This window comes from Ceratotherium simum, chromosome 11 (genome assembly GCF_057802395.1).
Source record: "Ceratotherium simum simum isolate JZ-2026a chromosome 11, ASM5780239v1, whole genome shotgun sequence".
Lineage (NCBI taxonomy): Eukaryota > Metazoa > Chordata > Mammalia > Perissodactyla > Rhinocerotidae > Ceratotherium > Ceratotherium simum.
Window position 1 is genome coordinate 26,587,014 of NC_141910.1, and position 20,062 is coordinate 26,607,075.

General features: G+C 36.3%; 2 protein-coding genes and 1 pseudogene across 10 annotated transcripts in view; 2 read left to right on the top strand and 1 right to left on the bottom strand.

Moving 5' to 3' along the window:
• The window catches only part of FANCL (FA complementation group L), a 101,418-nt gene extending 82,542 nt beyond the window's left edge, over window positions 1-18,876 (top strand). For 3 of the 5 annotated variants that reach the window (XM_087436722.1, XM_087436725.1, XM_087436724.1), the window contains 2 exons: window positions 1,628-1,744; window positions 3,048-3,277. In XM_087436722.1, the coding sequence (XP_087292848.1) occupies window positions 1,628-1,744; window positions 3,048-3,179 (249 nt within the window). In that variant the 3' untranslated portion in view covers window positions 3,180-3,277. Of the gene's footprint in view, window positions 1-1,627; window positions 1,745-3,047; window positions 3,278-3,483; window positions 4,030-17,768 lie in introns of those variants that run through there. The other 2 variants (XM_087436723.1, XM_004435663.3) reach the window with 2 other exon arrangements.
• The window catches only part of VRK2 (VRK serine/threonine kinase 2), a 110,443-nt gene continuing 91,539 nt past the window's right edge, over window positions 1,159-20,062 (bottom strand). For 4 of the 5 annotated variants that reach the window (XM_014791487.2, XM_087436717.1, XM_087436719.1 and 1 more), the window contains exons 12-13: window positions 17,140-17,301; window positions 1,159-3,933 (exon numbers count right to left, since the gene is read on the bottom strand). In XM_014791487.2, coding sequence (XP_014646973.1) covers window positions 3,589-3,933; window positions 17,140-17,301 — 507 coding nt within the window. In that variant the 3' untranslated portion in view covers window positions 1,159-3,588. Of the gene's footprint in view, window positions 3,934-4,099; window positions 4,213-17,139; window positions 17,302-20,062 lie in introns of all 5 variants that reach the window. The other variant, XM_087436721.1, reaches the window with a different exon arrangement.
• Window positions 4,510-8,053, top strand: LOC147915960 (protein NipSnap homolog 2 pseudogene; annotated as a pseudogene).

Below are 20,062 nucleotides of genomic sequence, written 5' to 3' on the forward strand. Positions count from 1 at the left end.
TCCATCAGAGGAATCACTATCTCTGGCAGCTATAGCCTTATAAAATGTATTTCTTAAATAATAAGACTTGAAAGTCAAAATTATTCCTTGATCCAGAGGCTGCACAATGGATGTTGTGTTAGCAGGCATGAAAACATTAATCTTGTTTTGCATCTCCATCAGAGTTCTTGGGTGACCAGAAGCATTGTCAGTGAACAGTAATATTTTGAAAGGAATCTTTTTTCTGAGCAGTAGGTCTCAACAGTGGGCTTAAAATATTCATTAAAGCATGTTGTAAACAGATATGCTGTCATCCAGGCTTTGTTGTTCCAATTACAGAGCACAGGCAGAGTAGATTTAGCATCATTCTTAAGGGCCCTAGGATTTTCAGAATGGTAAATGAGCATTGGCTTCAACTTAAAGTTACCAGCTGCATTAGCCCATAACAAGAGTCAGCCTGTCCTTTGACGCCGGGCATTGACGTCTTCTCTGTAGCTGTGGAAGTCCTGGATGGCATCTTCTTCCAATAGAAGGCTGTTTTGTCTCCATTGAAAATCTGTTTAGTGTAGCCAGCTTCATTACTTATCTTAGCTAGATCTTCTGGATAACTTGCCGCAGCTTCTACAGCAGTACTTGCTGCTTCCCTTTGCACTTTTACATTTTGGAGATGGCTTCTTTCCTTAAACCTCATGAACCAACCTTCGCTAGCTTCAAATTTTTCTTCTGCAGCTTCTTCACCTCTCTCAGCCTTTGTAGAATTGAAGAGGGTTAGGGCCTCACTTGGGATTATGCTTTGGCTTAAAGGAATGTAGCTGGTTTGATCTAAAACTTTCTCCATATCAGCAATAAGGCTGTTTTGCTTTCTTATCATTTGTGTTCATGGAGTAGCACTTTTAATTTCCTTTAAGAACTTTTCCCTTGCATTCACAACTTGGCTACCTGTTTGGTAAAAGAGGCCTAGCTTTCAGCCCATTTCAGCTTTTGACATGCCTTCACTAAGCTTAATTATTTCTAGCTTTAGATTTAAAGTGAGAGACATACGACTCTTCTTTTCACTTGAACACTTAGAGGCCACTGTAGGGTTATTAATTGGCCAAATTTCAATATTGTTGTATCTCAGGGAATAGGGAGGCCCGAGGAGAGGGAGAGAGATGGGGGAATGACTGGTTGATAGAGCAGTCAGAACACACACAACATTTATTGATTACGTTCGCCATCTCATATGGGCCTGGTTTGTGGTGCACCAAAACAATCACAATAGTAATATCAAAGATCACTGTTCACAGATCACAATAACAAATATAATAATAACGTTTGAAATATCATGAGAATTACCAAAATGTGACACAGAGACACAAAGTAAGCAAATGCTGTTGGAAAAATGGTGCTGATAGACCTGCTCAACACAGGGTTGCCAGAAACCTTCAATTTGTAAAAAATGCATTATCTGTGAAGCACAATAAAGCAGAGCACAATAAAATGAATAGGTATGCTGCACGGCGATGAAGTTACCTTTATAACAAAAGAAATATACTTTTTATTATATAATCAAATTTAATATTGTCTGTGCCATATCATTCATTCTTTCTTATCTCACTTTGTGTGTTTTAAACACATTTGCTTATTAAATATTTCTTTTCTTTTGAAGGATTTTTCTATGGATTGTGGAATTTGTTATGCCTATCAACTTGATGGTGCCATTCCTGATCAAGTGTGTGATAATTCCCAGTGTGGACAGCCTTTCCATCAAATATGCTTATATGAGGTAAAAGTAAAATAAAAATAACATCAGCAAGACTTTTTTCAGCTAACACAACATAGAAAGTATGTATATTTGAAATATACAGAATCTAAAATCTGTTTAGTCAATAGTGATCTCCTCTTTTGCCATTAGTTCCATTGCCAGTTCATTCCAGATGCTTCATTTCTTCATCATGGTTACTAGTGAGTGAAGAAATGTCCTCAAGTATCCAAGGGGGAAAAGGTGTCCAGAATATATTTATGGACTGCTTATTGATGCATAAGAAATTAAATTGGTACATTTCAGTAAACATCTCATGTAACCACAGCACAAACTGTAGACTCATTCAAGTGGGAGTGGTGGTGGCAATAAAAGGGAACTAGCACTATGGATACCTGTTACTTTTCAGGCTAGATTTAAATATAGAATAAATCTAATAATCCTACTTTTGATATTGAGAAGAACACATTTTATAATCTGAATATCTCATAGCACTCTCAGTCAGTGACGTTTTGTTTACTGTTTATTTATTACATGTGAAGTCTGCTTTCATTCCTGTCTGTAGTCATTTGCTCTCTAAAGCATTCATCTTAGGGCACAGCTGACATATGATTAACTGTGCATCTGTATATAAAACACCTTGCAGTAGTATGGTACTTTCCATTTTCAAAGTCTTCCTTAATATCACCTCCTGATTTTTGTGATTAGAGATAGCAGTTGGTGCTATTTGCATTTTAACAATGGAGAACTTAGGTAATATAAAATAAAATACTATGTCTAATTATAGAGACACTCTTAGGGAATGTGTATTTTCTTTTGTAATAATGAATAGTCATTTAATTTTTAAAAATGGACTTCCTCATCCTGTAATTAATGGATTGAGAATTCGCCCACTATTGGTGATTAAGAGCAGAATTAGGACTTAAATTTTCAAGAGCCTATGGTATCTTTTACAGCAGGAGGTCTTAATTTATGATTAATGGATTTAGATAGGGTCTGTGAACCCCATGGATTTGTATGCATTATTTTTGTGTATGTCTGTTTTAGGGGTAGAGAAGGTGCATAATTTTCATCAAATTCTTAAAGGGGCCCATAATTTGGTTATAAACCAGTGGTATAGACCTTGAAATCCCTGTTGGTTTACAGTAGTCTGGTATTGGCTCAGGAGATGTTCCCCTTACTCTTGCAGAAGAAAATTAAGAAGGTAAATCTTCTGGAATAACAATATAATGCATTCAAAAAGAAAGGGAATGATATTTGGAGTGTCCGTAATTTGTAATCATGCTGACATTGCTCGTTTTCTTTATCATCTTTTTAAAATTTTCAGTGGTTGAGAGGACTACTGACTAGTAGACAGAGTTTTAACATCATATTTGGTGAATGTCCATATTGTAGTAAGGTAAGCAAACTATTAATCACATTTCATAAAATATGCCTAGCTGTTAGTAATGTGTTTTAGAAGATAGATGAGCTGATATACTATATAGATATCTAAAACTTTGAGACCTCTGTTATCCTATGTATTTTTTTAAAAGAAGAAAAGGTTCTATAAGATAAATTGTCCCTATTAATAACATTTTAATTTTCAAATTGCTCTTTTGATCAAAAAAAGGTTAACCACTTTTCTAGATTCCCTAGGTGATCTGAAACTTGAGCAAAATATTTTCCAAACTGTATCATGACACCATAACTAGTATAAAGCAATTTTACTTTTTAGAATGTCCATAAACTTTCTTTGTTAAAATATTCTCTCTTTTTATAAGCCAATTACCTTGAAAATGTCTGGAAGGAAACCCTGAAATAAGAATGTAACATTTCTGTGAAGAACTGGAAACTTTAAAAATTATCAAAGAAATTATTTGATTTCTTCAGAGAAAATATAAAGCAAGACATACTAATACAAAAAGAAAAAGAATGATGAAGCCATAATAATATACATCTGCCTTTGCCTCTTCACTAAGAGTAAACTGGGACATTGTAAGCCAAAATCCTGTAGAACTTTCTAAGTTTGTGACCTCCATACCAGTCCTAGAAGTGTATGTGTACCAAGTTGGAGATCTTGATTTGTTGAATATATCTGGACTGGTAGAGTCTTGATGGGGTTCATAAAATGAATTTTGGAATTGCATACAGCTGGATTTTTGTGGAGAACTTTTTCCTTCATTCAGAAGTTCTTGAAACTCACAATATTTTTGTCTTCTCCTTGTGCTTTCCTATGGGAAAATTATACTCTTTTAGATTTGACTTATCCAAGTATTTATTTTGTGTACTCTATAAGAGAGCTAAATAAAACTTCTTACCCAATAAGATCAAGTTTTGGTGTTTTTTCCTGAGAAGTTACTTTTGGTTCTGGATCTTAAGGGTTTATAAAATACTTACTGGGGGGCCAGCCTGGTGGCGTAGCAGTTAAGTTCGCGTGCTTTGCTGTGGCAGCCCTTGGTTCGCAGGTTTGGATCCCGGGTGCAGACCGATGCACCGCTTGTCAAGCCATGCTGTGGTGGTGTCCCATAGAAAGTAGAGGAAGATGGGCATGCATGTTAGCCCAGGGCCAATCTTCCTCAGCAAAAAGAGGAGGATTGGCAACAGGTATTAGCTCAGGGCTAATCTTCCTCACCACAAAAAAAACAACAACAACAACTTAATGGCATCAAACAATCAAATCTGGTTAATTTGATTGATTCTTTAAACCAGTACATGGGCCATCTCTTAAATATTTTAATCTAAAAATAGGATCAAATATGAAAACTCAATTTTCTTGGCAAGACAAAAACCGGGCTTAATCTTATCTTATGGGGGTAAGATAGTCATAATTAGAAAGTTTCTTGGTCATTAATAATAATTAAATAATAATTAATGTAGTGATTCTAGGGGAGCCCAGGTACCCCTAGATGGCGGTGCAGCCTCAACCAGTAGTCTGTCCTCCGCAGCCTCCTGCCCAGGCTCCAGAGGTTGAAGTCTTCCAATAACAGACCTCCAGAAAACAGCTGGTTAAAAATCCTTATTTGTCTGGAAAGTTGATCCAAGACAAGATGCTTACCCTCATCTAGTCAAAAAAGAAATAAGCAGTCTATACAAATTAAAGTTTCGTTATGTTAAACGGAAATGCCTAGATGCATAGAACAAAATTTGTCAAGAGGTGTTACACACCAAAGATTCATGAAGATAAACATTACCTTTGTACTTCAGTGTGGGGACTTGGAACACATGGTATGGAGAGCAAGATCAAGCTGTCTACCTCTGGGGGGTATGAAAGAGGCTATCCAGCCTTCAAGAGGTCGTGAATACACTCAGAGTAAATCAGGAATTTGTGGAATTCCATAAGGCAAGAAGCAACCTGCTTCCCTCTAGGAAGAATCAGCTGTATTAGAGTTCAGATTCTGGAATTGAGCCTGTCACACAGTCAAGACCTAATATATATGAACTCAGATCATAGCAACTCCAACCAGAAACTATGACTGCACAGGGCAATTACTGTTTAAGTAGCAAAATACCAATTTTTCCCCAAACTGATCTATAGATTCAACACAACCCCAATCAAAATCCCAGCAGGCTTTGGAAATGCAAAGTACCCAAAATAGCTAAAACAATCTTGAAAAAGAGCAAAGTTGGAGGACTCACACTTCTCAATTTCAAAACTGACTACAAAGCTAGAGTAATCAAGACAGTGTGGTACTGGCATAAGGACAGGCATGCAGATCAATGGAATAGAATGGAAAGCCCAGAAATAAACTCGCACGTCTATGAGCAACTGGTTTCTGACAAATGTACAAAGGCAATTCAGTGGGGACAGATAAGCTTTTCAACAAAGGTGCTAAGACAACTGGATATCCATGCAAAAAGATTAATTTAGACCCCTGCCTCACATTATATGCAAAAATTGACCAAAAATGAATTGTAGACCTAAACGTAAGAGTTGGAATATAAAACATTTACAAGAAAACATGAGAAAAATCTTTGTGACTTAGGGTTAGGCAAAGAGTGTGTATATATAACACCAAATCCTGATCCACAAAAAAAAAAAAAGATAAATTGACCAAAATTAAAAACTTGTATAATTCAAAGGACTTCATTTAAAAAATTAAAAGCTAAGTCACAGACTGGGAGAAGATGTTGCAAATCATTTATGTGGTGTATCACAGACTGATTTGTGGATGTTGAACCATCTTTGCATCCCTGCAATAAATCCTACTTGATCATGGTGTATGATCCATTTAATGTATTGTTGAATTCAGTTTGCTAGTATTTTGTTGAGGATTTTTGCATCTATGTTCATCAGAGATATTGGCTTGTAATTTTCTTTTCTTGTGGCATCCTTGTCTGGTTTTGGTATCAGGGTAATGCTAGCCTCATAAAATGAGATTTATGAGTCATAATGAGTCATAAAATACATTTTTGGAAGAGTTTGAGAAGGATTGGTATTAATTCTTCCTTTAATGTTTGGCAGAATTCACCAGTGAAGCTGTCTGGTCCTGGACTTTTGTCTATTGGGAGGTTTTTAATTACTGATTCAATCTCCTTACTAGGAATTGTTCTGTTCAGATTTTCTATTTCATGATGATTCAGTGTTGGTAGGTTGTGTGTTTCTAAGAATGTATCCATTTCTTCTAGGTTGTCCAATTTGCTGGTGTATAATTGTTCATAGTAGTCTCTTTTGACCCTTTGTATTTCTGCATATCAGTTGTAACATCTCTTCTTTCATTTCTCATTTTATATGAGTCCTTGCTGTTTTTTTCTTGGTGAGTCTAGCTAAAGGCTTGTCAATTTTGCTTATCTTTTCAAAGACCTAGCTCGTCATTTCATTGATCTTTTCTATTGTCTTTTTAGTCTCTCTTTCATGTATTTCTGCTCTAATCTTTATTTCCTTCCTTCTGCTAACTTTGGGGGGCTTTGTTTGTTCTTCTTTTTCTAGTTCCTTGAGGTGTAAAGTTAGGTTGTTTATGTGAGACTTCTCTTATTTCTTGATGTAGGCATTTATTGCTATGAACTTCCCGCAGAATTGCTTTTGCTGCATCCATAAATTTTGGTATGTTACATTTCCATTTTCGTTTTTCTCAAAGTATTTTTTGATTTCTCTTTTAATTTCTTCTTTGACTCATTGGTTGTTAGTAGCGTGTTGTTTAATCTCCACATATTTGTGAATTTTACAGTTTTCTTCATGTAATTAATTTATAGTTTCATACCACTGTGGTTGGAAAAGATGTTTGATAAGATTTCAGTCCTCTTAAATTAAGATTTGTTTTGTGGCCTAACATATGATCTATCCTGGACAGTGTTCCATGTGCACTTAAGAATGTGTATTCTGTTGCTTTTGGATGGAATGTCCTGGGTATATCTATTAAGTCCATCTGTTCTAATGTGTCGTTTAAGGCTGATGTTTCCTTATTAATTTTCTGTCTGGATAATCTATCCATTGATGTAAGTGGGGTATTAAAATCACCTACTATTATTGTATTGCTGTTTATTTCTCCCTTTGTCTATTAACATGTGCTTTATATACTGAGGTGTTCCTGTGTTGGGTGCATAAATATTTATAAATGTTATATCCTTTTGTTGGATTAACCCCTTTATTATTATGTAATGCTCATCTTGTTTCTTATTACAGTCTTTGTTTTAGTCTGTTTTGTCTGATATAAGTATAGCTACTCCAGCTTTCTCTTGGTTTCTATTTGCATGGAATATCTTTTTCCATCCCTTTGTGTATGTCCTTACATCTAAAGTGAGTCTCTTATAGGCAACATATAGATGGATCTTGTTTTTTAATCCATTCAGCCACTGTCTTTTTTTTTCTGTGAGGGAGATCAGCCCTGAGCTAACATCTGATGCCAATCCTCCTCTTTATTTGCTGACGAAGATTGGCCCTGGGCTAACATCCGTGCCCATCTTCCTCTGCTTTATGTGGGACGCTGCCACAGCATGGCTTGACAAGCGGTGTGTCAGTGCGCGCCCAGGATCCAAACCTGTGAACCCTGGGCCGCTGAAGCAGAGTGCGCGCATTTAACCACTGCGCCACTAGGCTGGCCCCTCACTCTGTGTCTTTTAATCAGACAATTTAGTCCGTTTACATTTAAAGTAATTATTGATATGTATGTACTTACTGACATTTTGTTGTTTACTGGCTGTTTTTGTAGTTCCTCTCTCTTCCTTTCTTCTTCTCTTACTCTCTTCCTTTGTGGCTTGATGACTTCCTTTAGTGGTATACTTGTATTCCTTTCTCTTTATCTTTTGCTTTGTGGATATCATGAGGCTTACATATAAAAACATACCTATAACAGTCTATTTAAGTTGATAGCAATTTAAGTTTGATCCTAATAAAGCTCAACATTTTTACTTTCCTCCCACATTTTATGTTTTTGATTTCACATTTTACACTTTTTGTATCCATTAATTATTGTAATCATATTTTTACCAGGTTTGTCTTTTAACCTGCATACTAGCTTTATAAATGATTCATTCACTGTCTTCACTATATATTTACCTTTCCAGTGAGATTTATATGTTTTCTTGTTACTAATTAGCAAGCACTTTTTCAGTTTAAAGCAGTCTCTTTAAACTTCCTTGTAAGGCCAGTTTAGTGGGGAACTCCTTTAGCTTTTGCTTGTCTGGAAAATTTTTCATCTCTCCTTGAATTCTGAATGATAACTGCCACATAGAGTATTCCTGGTTGGAAGTGTTTTTCTTTCAGCACTTTGAATATATCGTGCCACTCCCTTCCAGCTTGCAAAGTTGCTGCTGGAAAATCTGCTGACAGTCCTATGCTAGTTTTCTTGTATGTAATAAGTTGTTTTTCTATTGCTGCTTTTAATATTCTCTTTTTGTCTTTAACTTTTGATGTTTTAATTACAGTGTATCTTGTTGTGGGTCTCTTTGGGTTCATCTCATTTGGAACTCTCTGGGATTCCTGGATCTAGAGGTCCGTTTCCTTCTCCAAGTTAGGGAAGTTTTCAGCCATTATTTCTTCAAACAAGATTTCTGACCCTTTCTTTTTCTCTTCTCATTCTGGGACCCCTATAATGTGAATGTTAGGCTGTTTGATGTTGCCCCTTAAGCTGTCTTCACTTCTTTTCATTCTTTTTTCTTTTGCTGCTCTGATTGGATGAGTTCCACTGCCTTGTCTTCGAGTTGACTGATATTTTCTTCTGCTTCATCTAGTCTGCTGTTGAATCCCTCTGGTGTATTTTTCAGTTCAATTATTGTATTTTTCAGCTCTGTGACTTCTATTTGCTACTTTTGAAACTGCATAGTTGAAAATGGTTGAGGTAAATTTAATGTTATGTGTTTTTTACCACAAAAAATAAATAAAAATTAAATAATGTAGTGATTCTCAACCTTTTACATACCATGGCAACTTTTACCCAATATACATGCCATATATTGGTCAGGGACAAGGCTGTATAACCAGAGGAAACTGCCCTGGGGTGGATGTTGTGGCATGTCTCTTGGAAAGCTGTAGGTACAGACCAACCCCTATAGACTGAATAGAATATTGATATATGTAAGTTTCAGGAACTGCTTCCATTTTGTTTAACATCATTCTTGTTGGGCAAAGCACCAAGTTTCCTGCTCTGTTGTTCTGTTTCTGCTTCATTCTGGTGACCTGCCCTGTCCTCTCATTGTACCATTTATCAAGTAACTTAGAAAAAATGTATAAAACAAGGCAAAAATACTTAAATATTCTTCATTGTTAGTTTCATCTGGAACCATCTGATGTAATACCATCATTCTTCAGAATAGCTACTCCTTCCACCTCTAAACCACCACTCTTCAAAGAGCTTTTTTTCCCTCCCAAAAAGTCACTTTCAGAATGCAATTTTAGAAGGTGAGAAATGACTTCTACATAAGGTATATAAAACAAAAGAGATGTCTTGAAGGCTCTTTTTAGCTTTTCTATTAAGAAAAATAAATTGAGAGTCAGATAACTAACTCAAAACTACTCTTTACTGCATGAGACCTAACAAAGTCACACTAATGCAACTTTCCTAAAGTTGTGTCAGCTTTATTTGCTAAAGGCAAAATAAGTGAATACTTATTCCAGTGGGCCCATAAGGCACTATTCTTTCACAAAGAAAAGGAAACGTGCCATCACATCGTATATTTCTAAAGGCTGAGAGCTACTGGTAAGCTAACTTAAACAGTATTTACATGTAATTTACATGTGGCAGTAGATGACATCCCCATCTAGATAAGAACAGAAGTCAAGCTACTAAAATTTCAAGATAGAATTGTCTACTGTATAACCTATACACCTAATCTCTCTTTAAGCAACAGTAAATGATATCAAATGGGAAGGCACTCATCAAATGATGTAACCACCAAGTTGTCTTCAGTTTACTGAGAGATCTGATTGGGAAAGGTAGTCTATGGCATGGTTTGGAAAAATAGGGCTCATTGGCTAGCTGCCTCTTTTGTGAATTGTTTTATTGGAACACAGCCTTAGCCACACCCATTTGATTATGTATTGTCTATGGCTGCTTTTACACTACAATGGCAGAGTTGAAGTGATCTGACAAAGACTGGACCTCAACTCTAAAATATTTACTATCTGGCCCTTTAAGAAAACGTTTGCTGGCCCCTGGTCTATGGCATTGTTTTTCAAACATTAGAAAGCATACAAACCATTTTGGGATGTTGTTGAAATGCAGATCTCATTCAGAAGGTCTGAGGTGAGACTTGAGAATCTGTGTTTCTAAGAAGATACAGGTGATGCCAATGCATCTGGCTGGCACAGCACACTTTGAGTAGTAAGGGCTTAAGGTATACAATAATCTGTTCTGCTAGAGTAGTGGTTCTCAACCCAGGACAAGTTTGCCCCATGGGGACATTTAGCAATTTCTGGAAACACTGTGGGTTGTCACAACCATGAAGAGGTACTATTGGCATCTACTGGATAAAGGCCAGGGATGCTGTCCTACATTGTACAAGATAGTCCCTTATAAATAACCCAGCCCAATAGTGATGCTGTCAAGAAACCTTGCCTTAGGAGCAGTTATTAGCCTTGAATGCACATTACAATCAATTAAAAAGCTATGAAAAATATCAGCACCCCTTCTAGGCCATGAGTAATGGGTATCAGACCTCCCCTCCTACCATGAAAGCCCATGAAATGAAAACAGAACAATAAAATTGGCAAAATATATGAAACAGCTTATCAGGCATAGAAAACAAGCAAGACCTTGACTCGCAAGGAAAGGAAAACAACCCAGACCACTGCAAGGCTAAAATTTAATATGATATTTACTTTAGACCAGCCCACAAAAGCCTAAACAGAGGTCAGGACATGATGAAGTTGAACCACTAATAAATTACCTGCCTCCCCAGAGAAAACTCAACACTCTTTAAAGGAATATAGTAAAATCTGGAGTCTCAAGAACTTAGCATACACAATGTTCAGCATACAATAAAACTTTACTACACATGAGAAGCAGGAAAATGTGAACCATAAGTAGGAGAAAGAAGGAACAGAAATAGATATATGACCCAGATGGTAGAATTGTCAAACAAGGGCAATAAAACATCTATGTAAATGTTCAAGGACTTTTAAAGGAAAAGTTAAATAAGTGAACAGATGAAGGACTCTCAGCAGAGAAATGGAAAATACAATACACTTCTAGAACTGAAAAATACAGTATATGAAGTGAAAAATTCACTGGCTAGGTTTAACAGCTAATTTGACGATCAACTAGAGGCCAGGTGAATGAAACTATCCAAACTGAAGTACAGCAAGATAAAAGACTGACTTGAACAATGAAGAGAGCCTCATGAGGAAAAGGAAAAGGAAAAGTAAAGCATTCTAACTTGCATGTATTTGGATCTTAGAAGGAGAAGTAAGAGGGATTAAGGCATAAAACAAATCAAAGAAATCATAGCTGAAACTTTTCCAATTTGGTGACAAATATCAACCCACAGATACAAGAAGCCCAGTGAACCCAAAGCAGAATAAACACAAAGACAACTATCCCTAGAAAACCAAAGATAAAAAAAGCAAATCTTAAAAGCAGCCAGAAGAGAGAGAACGTTATATACAGGGTCAATGATAAGAATAATTGCTGACTTCATATCAGAAAAAACACACCCAAGAAGACAGGGAATCATCTTTAGAGGTGAGAACAAAAAATTCCATACCCAGTGAGGACTTCAAAGTGAAGGTCAGGGACATGTAGTTCCAGACAAGACAGAGTAAGTGCATTCTACTCTATTCCTCCTGCTAATTACAGCTAAAGACTTTGGACAAAAAACAACTAACAGAACATTCCGAAAGTTGTAGAATAGAAGGCAGACAGGACATGAGGAATAATCTAGCAGTGAGTCTTTCACCCTCAAGCCTCCTCCTTTTGGTGCCTCCTATGTATCCCAGCCTGGGCCATAAAGAAACCTACAGTCTGAAAACAATTTGCACAAAAAAAGGTCCAAGAAAAGCCTGCTCTCTCTAAGTAATGGACCAGGAGGAGGGCAGGTCTACAAGACAGAATCCTTTTGAATATACTTGCTCTGTGCTAGGTGGACACCATGAAAGAAGCTGCACCCCTCCCACTTCCCACCAGGTGCTATGGAAACTTTGGAGTGGAGCAAGCATTGAGGAGACTAGAGTGGAGCCTAGGAGGAGACTAAAGTGAGACCGAGTCCTGTCAACCATTCCCACCTGCACTACTGAGTTGGCACCCCGCCCTCCTCACTAGGTACTATGGAGACTATAGGGCAGAGCCCAGTAGACTGTCCTTCCCTGCACTAACAAAGGCAGAAGGCTCCCCACCAGACACTGTAGAGATGGTGCAGTAGAGCCCTACTGACCATGCCCACCCTGTATTAAGCAAACAGCAAAGAGACAGCAACCCTCTACTTCCCATTGGCCTCAAACACTGTGGGGAGGAGCCCTATTGACCATCACTGCCATGCAATAAACAAGTGACGCCAAAGAGGCAGCACCCCCACATCCTCCTAACTAGAAAACCCTACTCTCAGTAATTAATAGAACTACTAGAGAGAAAATCAGCAGGGCTATGGCAGAAATTAATGATAGTACAAATTAATGGGATCTGATATTTATAGAGCAGTCACCCCAAAACAGGAGAATACATGTTCTTTTCAATTGCAACTGGAACATTCTCTGAGCTAGACCATATCCTGAGTCATATAGTAAACCTTTACAAATTTAAAATTATACAAAGTATTTTTTCAGACAATAACACAAATTAGAAATCAATAACAGAAAGATAACATAAAAATCTTCAAACACTTGGAAATTAAACAACACACTCCTAATAACCAAGGCATCACAAAAGAAGTCTCAAGGGAAAGTACAAAATGTCTTGAATTAAACAAAGTAAAAATATAATATATAAGGATTTATGGGATACAGTTAAAATGGGGCTCAGTGGCTCAGTAGGACACTGATAGCATTAAATGCTGATATTAAAGAAAAAATGAAAGGTTCAAATCAATACACTAATCTTCCATCTAAACTAGAAAAAGAAAAGGAAAATAAACAAAAATCAAGCTGAAAGAAAGAAATATTAGAAAAATCTCCAAACACTTGAAAATTTAAAAACACTCTTCTGAATGGGTCGAAGAGACCCAAGGGAGACTTGAAAATATATTGAACTGAATGAAAATGAACATAAATCAAAGTATGTGGGACATGGCTAACAGTCCTAGAGGGGAAACCTATAATACTTGATACTTACATTAGAAAAGAAAAGAAGTCTCAGTTCAGTAATTGAGACTTAAGTTTCCACCTCAAGAAACTAGAAGAAGAGAGAATAAGTCTATAGCAGAAAGTATATTGCAGAAGGAAATAAAAATAAGGGCAGAAATCAATGAAGCTGACAGAAAAATAGAGAAAAATCAATCAAGCAAACGCTGGTTCTGTGAAAAGACCAATAAAATTGATAAACCTGACCAAAAAAGAGAAAAAACAAACTACCAATATCTGGAAAGAAAGAAAGAATACTACAGACCCCACAGATATTTAAAGGATTTAAATAAGGGAACACTTATGACCAATTCTACACATAAAAATAATACAGCTTAGATGTAATGGACCAATTCTTAGAAAACCACAAATTGTCGAAACTGACTCAAGATGAAATAGATTAGGAGTTGGTAACTGTGGTCTGCAGGCCAAATCCAGCCCACTACCTGTTTTTGTAGAGCCTGCCAACTAAGAACGGTTTTTAGATTTTTAAATGGTCGGAAAAAATATTTCATGACACTTAAAAATTATTCGGAATTCAAATGTCAGTGCCATAAATAAAGCTTTGTTGGAACTCAGCTGTACTCATTTGTTTATGTATTGTTTATGATGCTTTTGTGCTACAATGCCGAGTTGAATTGTTGTGACAGAGACCATATGACTTGTAAATCCTAAATAATTACTATCTGGCTCTTTACAGAAAAGTTTGCCCACTCTTGAAATAGATAATCTGAATGGTCTTAAGGAAAAGATATCTCCAGACCCAGGTGGTTTCACTGGAGAATTCTCTAAAACATTAAAAAAAAAAAAACACCTCCCACCCCTTACCAATTTTACTCATCCTCTTCCAGAAATTAGAAGGAAGAGTTCTCAACTCATTTAATGAGACCAGCATTACCCTGATACCAAAACCAGAAAAAGACAGTAGAATAAAAAAGAAAACTACAGACCAATAGTCCTCATGAACAGATACAAAAGTTCTCAGCAAAATACTAGCAAATTGAATCCAGCAACATGTGAAAAGAATAACACCATGACTAAGTGGAGTTGATTTCAGGAATATAAGACTAGTTCAATATTCAAACACTAATCAGTGTCATCCACCATGGTTAACAGTATAAAGATGAAAAATCATATGATTAGATTGACACAAAAAGCATTTGACAAAATTCAAGACCCATTCAGGATAACTCTCTATATGCTCGAAATGGGGGGGGAGCTTCATCAATTTGATAACGAACATCTACCAAAAATCTACAGCTAACATCATACTAAATGGTAAAAGGTGAAAAACTGCAAACAGCTCACGTCTTCAACAATACATCAATACTTCAGAATACTACTTGGCAATAAAAAGGAATGAACTATTGATACATGCAAAACTTGGATGGATCTCGAAGGCATTATGGTGAATGAAATAAAGCCAATCTCAACAAGTTATATATTGTATAATTTGATTTATATGACATACTCAAAATAATTATAGTGATGCAGAACAGACCAATGCTTTCCAGGGTTTAGGATTGGGTGGAGGGTGGTACTCTAAAGCAACATGAGGGAGTTTCTTTGTGGTCATGGAACAGTTCTGTAGGGTAATTGTGGTGGTTACTCTAAACGCCTTATAAAATTTCATGGGAACACACATACACACACACGAGTGCATGTAAAAACTGGTGACCGAATAAAGTCTGTATTTTATAGTAGTATACCAATGTCAATTCCTGGTTTGGAAAATTATACTATGGTTACATAAGATGATTTCATTGGGGGAAGGATACATGGGAGCTCTCTATTAGTTTTCCAATTTATGAGTCTACAATTACTTCAAAATAAAATGTTAAAAAAATTAATACAGAAATAAAATATAGTTCCAGCTTTCCCCACACCAAAAAAAAAGTGAAGATGAAATAAAGATATTTCCAGACAGACAAGAGGTGAGAGAATTAGTCTCCAGGAAATCTACACTACAATAAATGTTAAAGGAATTTCTTTAGGCCAAAGGGAAATGATACCAAATGTAAACTCGTATCATGAAAGGTCTGAAGAATTCCAATAACAGTAAATATGGGGGTATTTAAGACTTTTTTCTTCCTCCTTTCTTAATTCTTTGAAAGAAAACTTGCTTTTTAAAGCACAATAATCATAGCACATTATGGAATTAATTACATGTGTAAAAGCAACATGTATGACAACAATAGCACAAAGGATGGGGGGATAAATGAAATACATTTTTGTAAAGTTTTTACATTATATGTGAAGTAGTGTATTAAGTCAAGGTAGATTGTGGTATGATAAGTTAAAGGTGCACATTGTAATTTCTAGAGCTGTGCAAATACAGTGGCCACTGGCCATATATTTGAGCACTTGAAGTATGGCTAGTCCAAATTGAGATGTGCTGTTAGTGTAAAACATACCAGATTTTGAAGACTCAATATGAAAAAAAAGTACAATATCTCAATAACTTTTATAACAATTACAATATTTTGGATGGTGGTTTAATTGGAGTATATTACTAAAATAAATTTGACCTGTTTCTTTTTACTTTTTGCGATGTGGCTACTAAAAGATTTAAATAACATATGTGACTCACATTATATTTCTATTAGACAGAGTTGTTTTAGAGCAAGGGTTTGCAAACTTTTTCTTTAAAAGGCCAGATAGTAAATATTTTAGGATTTTGGGGCCACACAGTCTCTGTTGCAACTACTCAGCTCTGCCACTATAGTGTGAAAGTAGCCATAGACAACATGTAAGAGAATGAGTATGGCTCTGTTCTAATAAAACTATTTACAAAAATAGGTGACTGGCTGAATTTGGCCCATAGTTTGCTGAACCTCTGCTCTAGAGTAACCACTAAAAAAACAAAAAAACTCCTAAAAAGTATAGTTTAAAAAGCCAAGAGAGGAGAGGAAAGTTGTTAATTTGTTCAAAAGAAAGCAGGAGGGAAGAAGTGACAGAATAAATGGGGCAAAAAGAAAGCAAGAGCAAGATTGCCAAGAAGTTCAGAGCCAAATTCAGTGCTCAGTTTAGTGATTAACATCCCAGCTGCCTGATATACCAGTTTTTTTGGTGGGGTGGAGGGGTGAGGGGGAGGTAGAAGGTGGGGGCATTAAATTATCCTGTTTCACATTGTAAACTACCTCAAATCTTTTGGGGAAATGATGGTGTATAAATCATATATAATATTGGCCATTTTGAAAAATTTTTTCCACTGCAGATATAAATACATTGTATGCTTCTCCTTGTCAAAAAAGGTTAGATTAGGAAAGACTTTTGCTGCTGCTCGAATGAGTCATCTGTTAAAGGTGAGGCACTATCCAACCACATGATTGAATGATGTAAAAAATATATCATTTTAAAATGCAACCATATTGGCAGGGAAACTCTTCACTTACATTTGGTTATAAGGGTTAGACTGGAGGAACCAGTGTGAAAGTATGGAATATGTTGAGTCCTTAATGGATAATAGATGGCATAAAAAATGTAAGTGCACTTCATTACATTCTTAGGCTAAAGGAAGGAATCAGATCTGTAATGTGCTCACTATCATTCTGTTTCTATAACTGGTGTCAGCTGCTTTGATTGTATCTACTGGATAGGATATTTTCTGTCTCTTCTCATTTAACAAAACCATACAACCTTGGCCCCCAGGAGAAAATAAAACATCTTTATTCCCAAAGGGCATATTCTAATGTAACATTAAGGCAAAAAAACAACAACAGAAACCTCTCACCTGAGCTGTTTCACTGTAAAGCAAGCCAGTCAGCTTGTCCTCTTTTTGCACTTTTCTCCGTGTTGCACAGGACTCAGCACTTCTCTCACTATGGACTTTTTTTTCTATTAAACTATTTTGCATCTGATTGACTTGCTTTGTTGCAGCCTTTTTCGAATCAACCTGTTGACATAGAGTAAGTAATATATAATGAAAACTTTTGACACTGGAAAAAACTGCATTCATATCCAGATTCTTGAAAATTCTAAACTTGCCAAGCTTTGAAAAAATGAAGAAATAAAGATGAAACCAACAAATGGATGTTATAGAAAAAATATAGTAGTTGGCAAGATCCAGACCCTTTCTCATCAATAGGACAAGACCAATTAAAATTAGTGTCACTGTTGTGCACTCTTTAGAAATTACCTCTACAGATAACTTGCTTATTGAAAATGGCATTTTTTATAGAAAACTGTCACATTTTAAAACTGCACATGAATTCATTATTAACCTTTGCTGGGAGTGGAACCAGTCCATCTTTTTAGTTTAAATTCTTATTAATTAGAATCTTAGTTTTCTATCACTGAAGTGAGCCTAATTAATGTGAACATATAAAAGGAGCTAACAATGTTGCTTACTTTTTTATACAGGTAATTTAACCTTTGAGCAGATGAATACAGTTCATGTCATTTAATACCGTGTATCAGTACCAGAGGTTAAGTTCTACAACAAGCCTGCTGTCTCTAAGGTTTCTCTTTCACACCTTGGTGTCACCTTGGGGATGACTGACTCGGAATAACCTTCAAGTAGACATGGAAATAGAAGGGCAGATCCCACAGTACAGGTGGAAGATTGAAAGCCACAGTGAAGATCCTTATGTGAAGTGTTTGTTCAGCAGCTTCATGTTTATAGCAGCTGAAAGTGCCATCACCTTTTTTCGTGGGCTAAATAGGGGGCAGAAGATGGGAAAAGCACAAGGGGAAATAATGGAGTAGCCAGTGCCAAAATGGAGAATGAATTACATTGGCTGGGCAAGCAGAGCCTTAATTTGTAGTCTCTCAATTTTTAGTGTCTATTGCCAAGCGTGTTCACTCCTTCTCTTTAAAATATGCTGGTGTTTTGTGGCTAGGTCTAAGCTGTCACAACACCGTTCTTTATTCAGCCCTCCTCCCGGATTCCAGCTTTTCAAAGGATAGCACAGCCATTGCTTTTCAGTAACCTGAAAATTGGAATTGTTTCCTAATCACTCGGGGTTCTTTATTTCCACCACTCAACTCTCCAGGCTACTGGGGAAATGCATGTGTAACCACCTTCGGAGCCACTCTTCCACTGAAGCCATCTCGATAATAAATGCTCCTCATACCACTAGTGTGAAACAATGGGTTTCCCAACTGCTGATGTACATGGGTTTATCCTAATAAACCACTGGTTTGCCAATCACTGTGAAAATGTGTTCTATGATATAAAAGATCAGTTGAGATATTAATGGAGGTTTTTAGTGCCTCCTATATGCGAAGGCACTTTAGGTATAACAGTTTTTTGCCTGGGAGCCTCTGATGTACAAATAAAATTTGGTCTAATATATTCAGTCCTCTGTGAGGCTTCCTGGAAGAGATGATGCCTGCTGGATCTGATGTCAGTTGGCTGGATGGTTAGGTTGCACTGCCATGGGCACTTCTAGCTAATAAACAAAATGATACCTAGTTTATGGAAAATTTCTACTTCTAGGGAACTTTTAAAATGGTAAGAGTGAAGTGGGATGATTAAGTTTAACTCTTAATTGTCAACAGAATAAAACTTTTTCTCAAAGATATAAAATATACAAAACACTCTGGGCATCCCATAATCAAAAAGAGGGATACTATCCAGATGTGTCATTTTCAAGAAAGTGTTCAAATAAGATACATTTTATTTAATTTTCCATCGGCACTTCACACTGTTCTGTAAAATGAGGAATACTTTTGGACTTTTAAAATTTAATAAGCCAAAAAATGTGCTTTTAATTGAGAACTTATATTCTACTTTTCTCACATACAGAAATAAATATGAAGACAAGTTTAACAGAATTATTTTGAGGATTAAAGCTCACGAAAGAATTTTATAAACTTCTAAGTGTAGTACAAAGATTACTACTACCAATAACAATATGTTCACCCCTGGATTTGCTGTGGGAACCTCAGATTTAGGGTGAAGGAAGGAACAAATTTTTACTTGTCTGAAATGTAGGATGGCTTGAACATTTTAGCTCTGACCTACAGCTACTGCTCTGCCTACGGAAAGCTTTTAGGAAGGACAGGTGGCTCATTATGCCCAGGTGTCTATGCTATTACAATATGAGTTCAGGCATCACAATATGGAGAGAGACACTGATAAACTGACAAAAGGATCCATTACTGGCTCTTGAAGAAACACTTATTCAAGGGTTGACTTGGGGTCATCAGTAATGTTGGTTTTCCAACTTGGCTTTAGCATTCTCATCTGGGAATTCTAGAGCTTTAGCTCACCTCAATAAGCATTCTTACTGAAGTATGGTTTCCTTCAGTGAATTTTGGACATTAAATCCCAGTGGATGGCATAAATAGACTGTGGTAGCCCTAATGATAGATTCTTCTAATTTGACAGTGCAACCTCAGGAGCTGTCAGAACTACTAGAGAGTGATTTTAGCTATACATACCGTCATTTTGATTGAGGCAAGTCCCCCAAAAGATTTGCTTTTCAGGAAAAAATATCAATGTCTCTACTATCTTGACAAAAATTCATTTCCAATTTAACTCTTGTGACAGTATTTGAGGATTTCAAGAAGAAGGCTCAGTTTACAGGGAACAGTTTATGATACCTAGTAAAACCCAGTATTGGAAAAACACCTCATTTTTCTTTGCAAAAAGATGCTCTAAGTTTGCTGAGATTCTTATGGTGATGTGCTATTTTCTTTTTTTTTTGGTG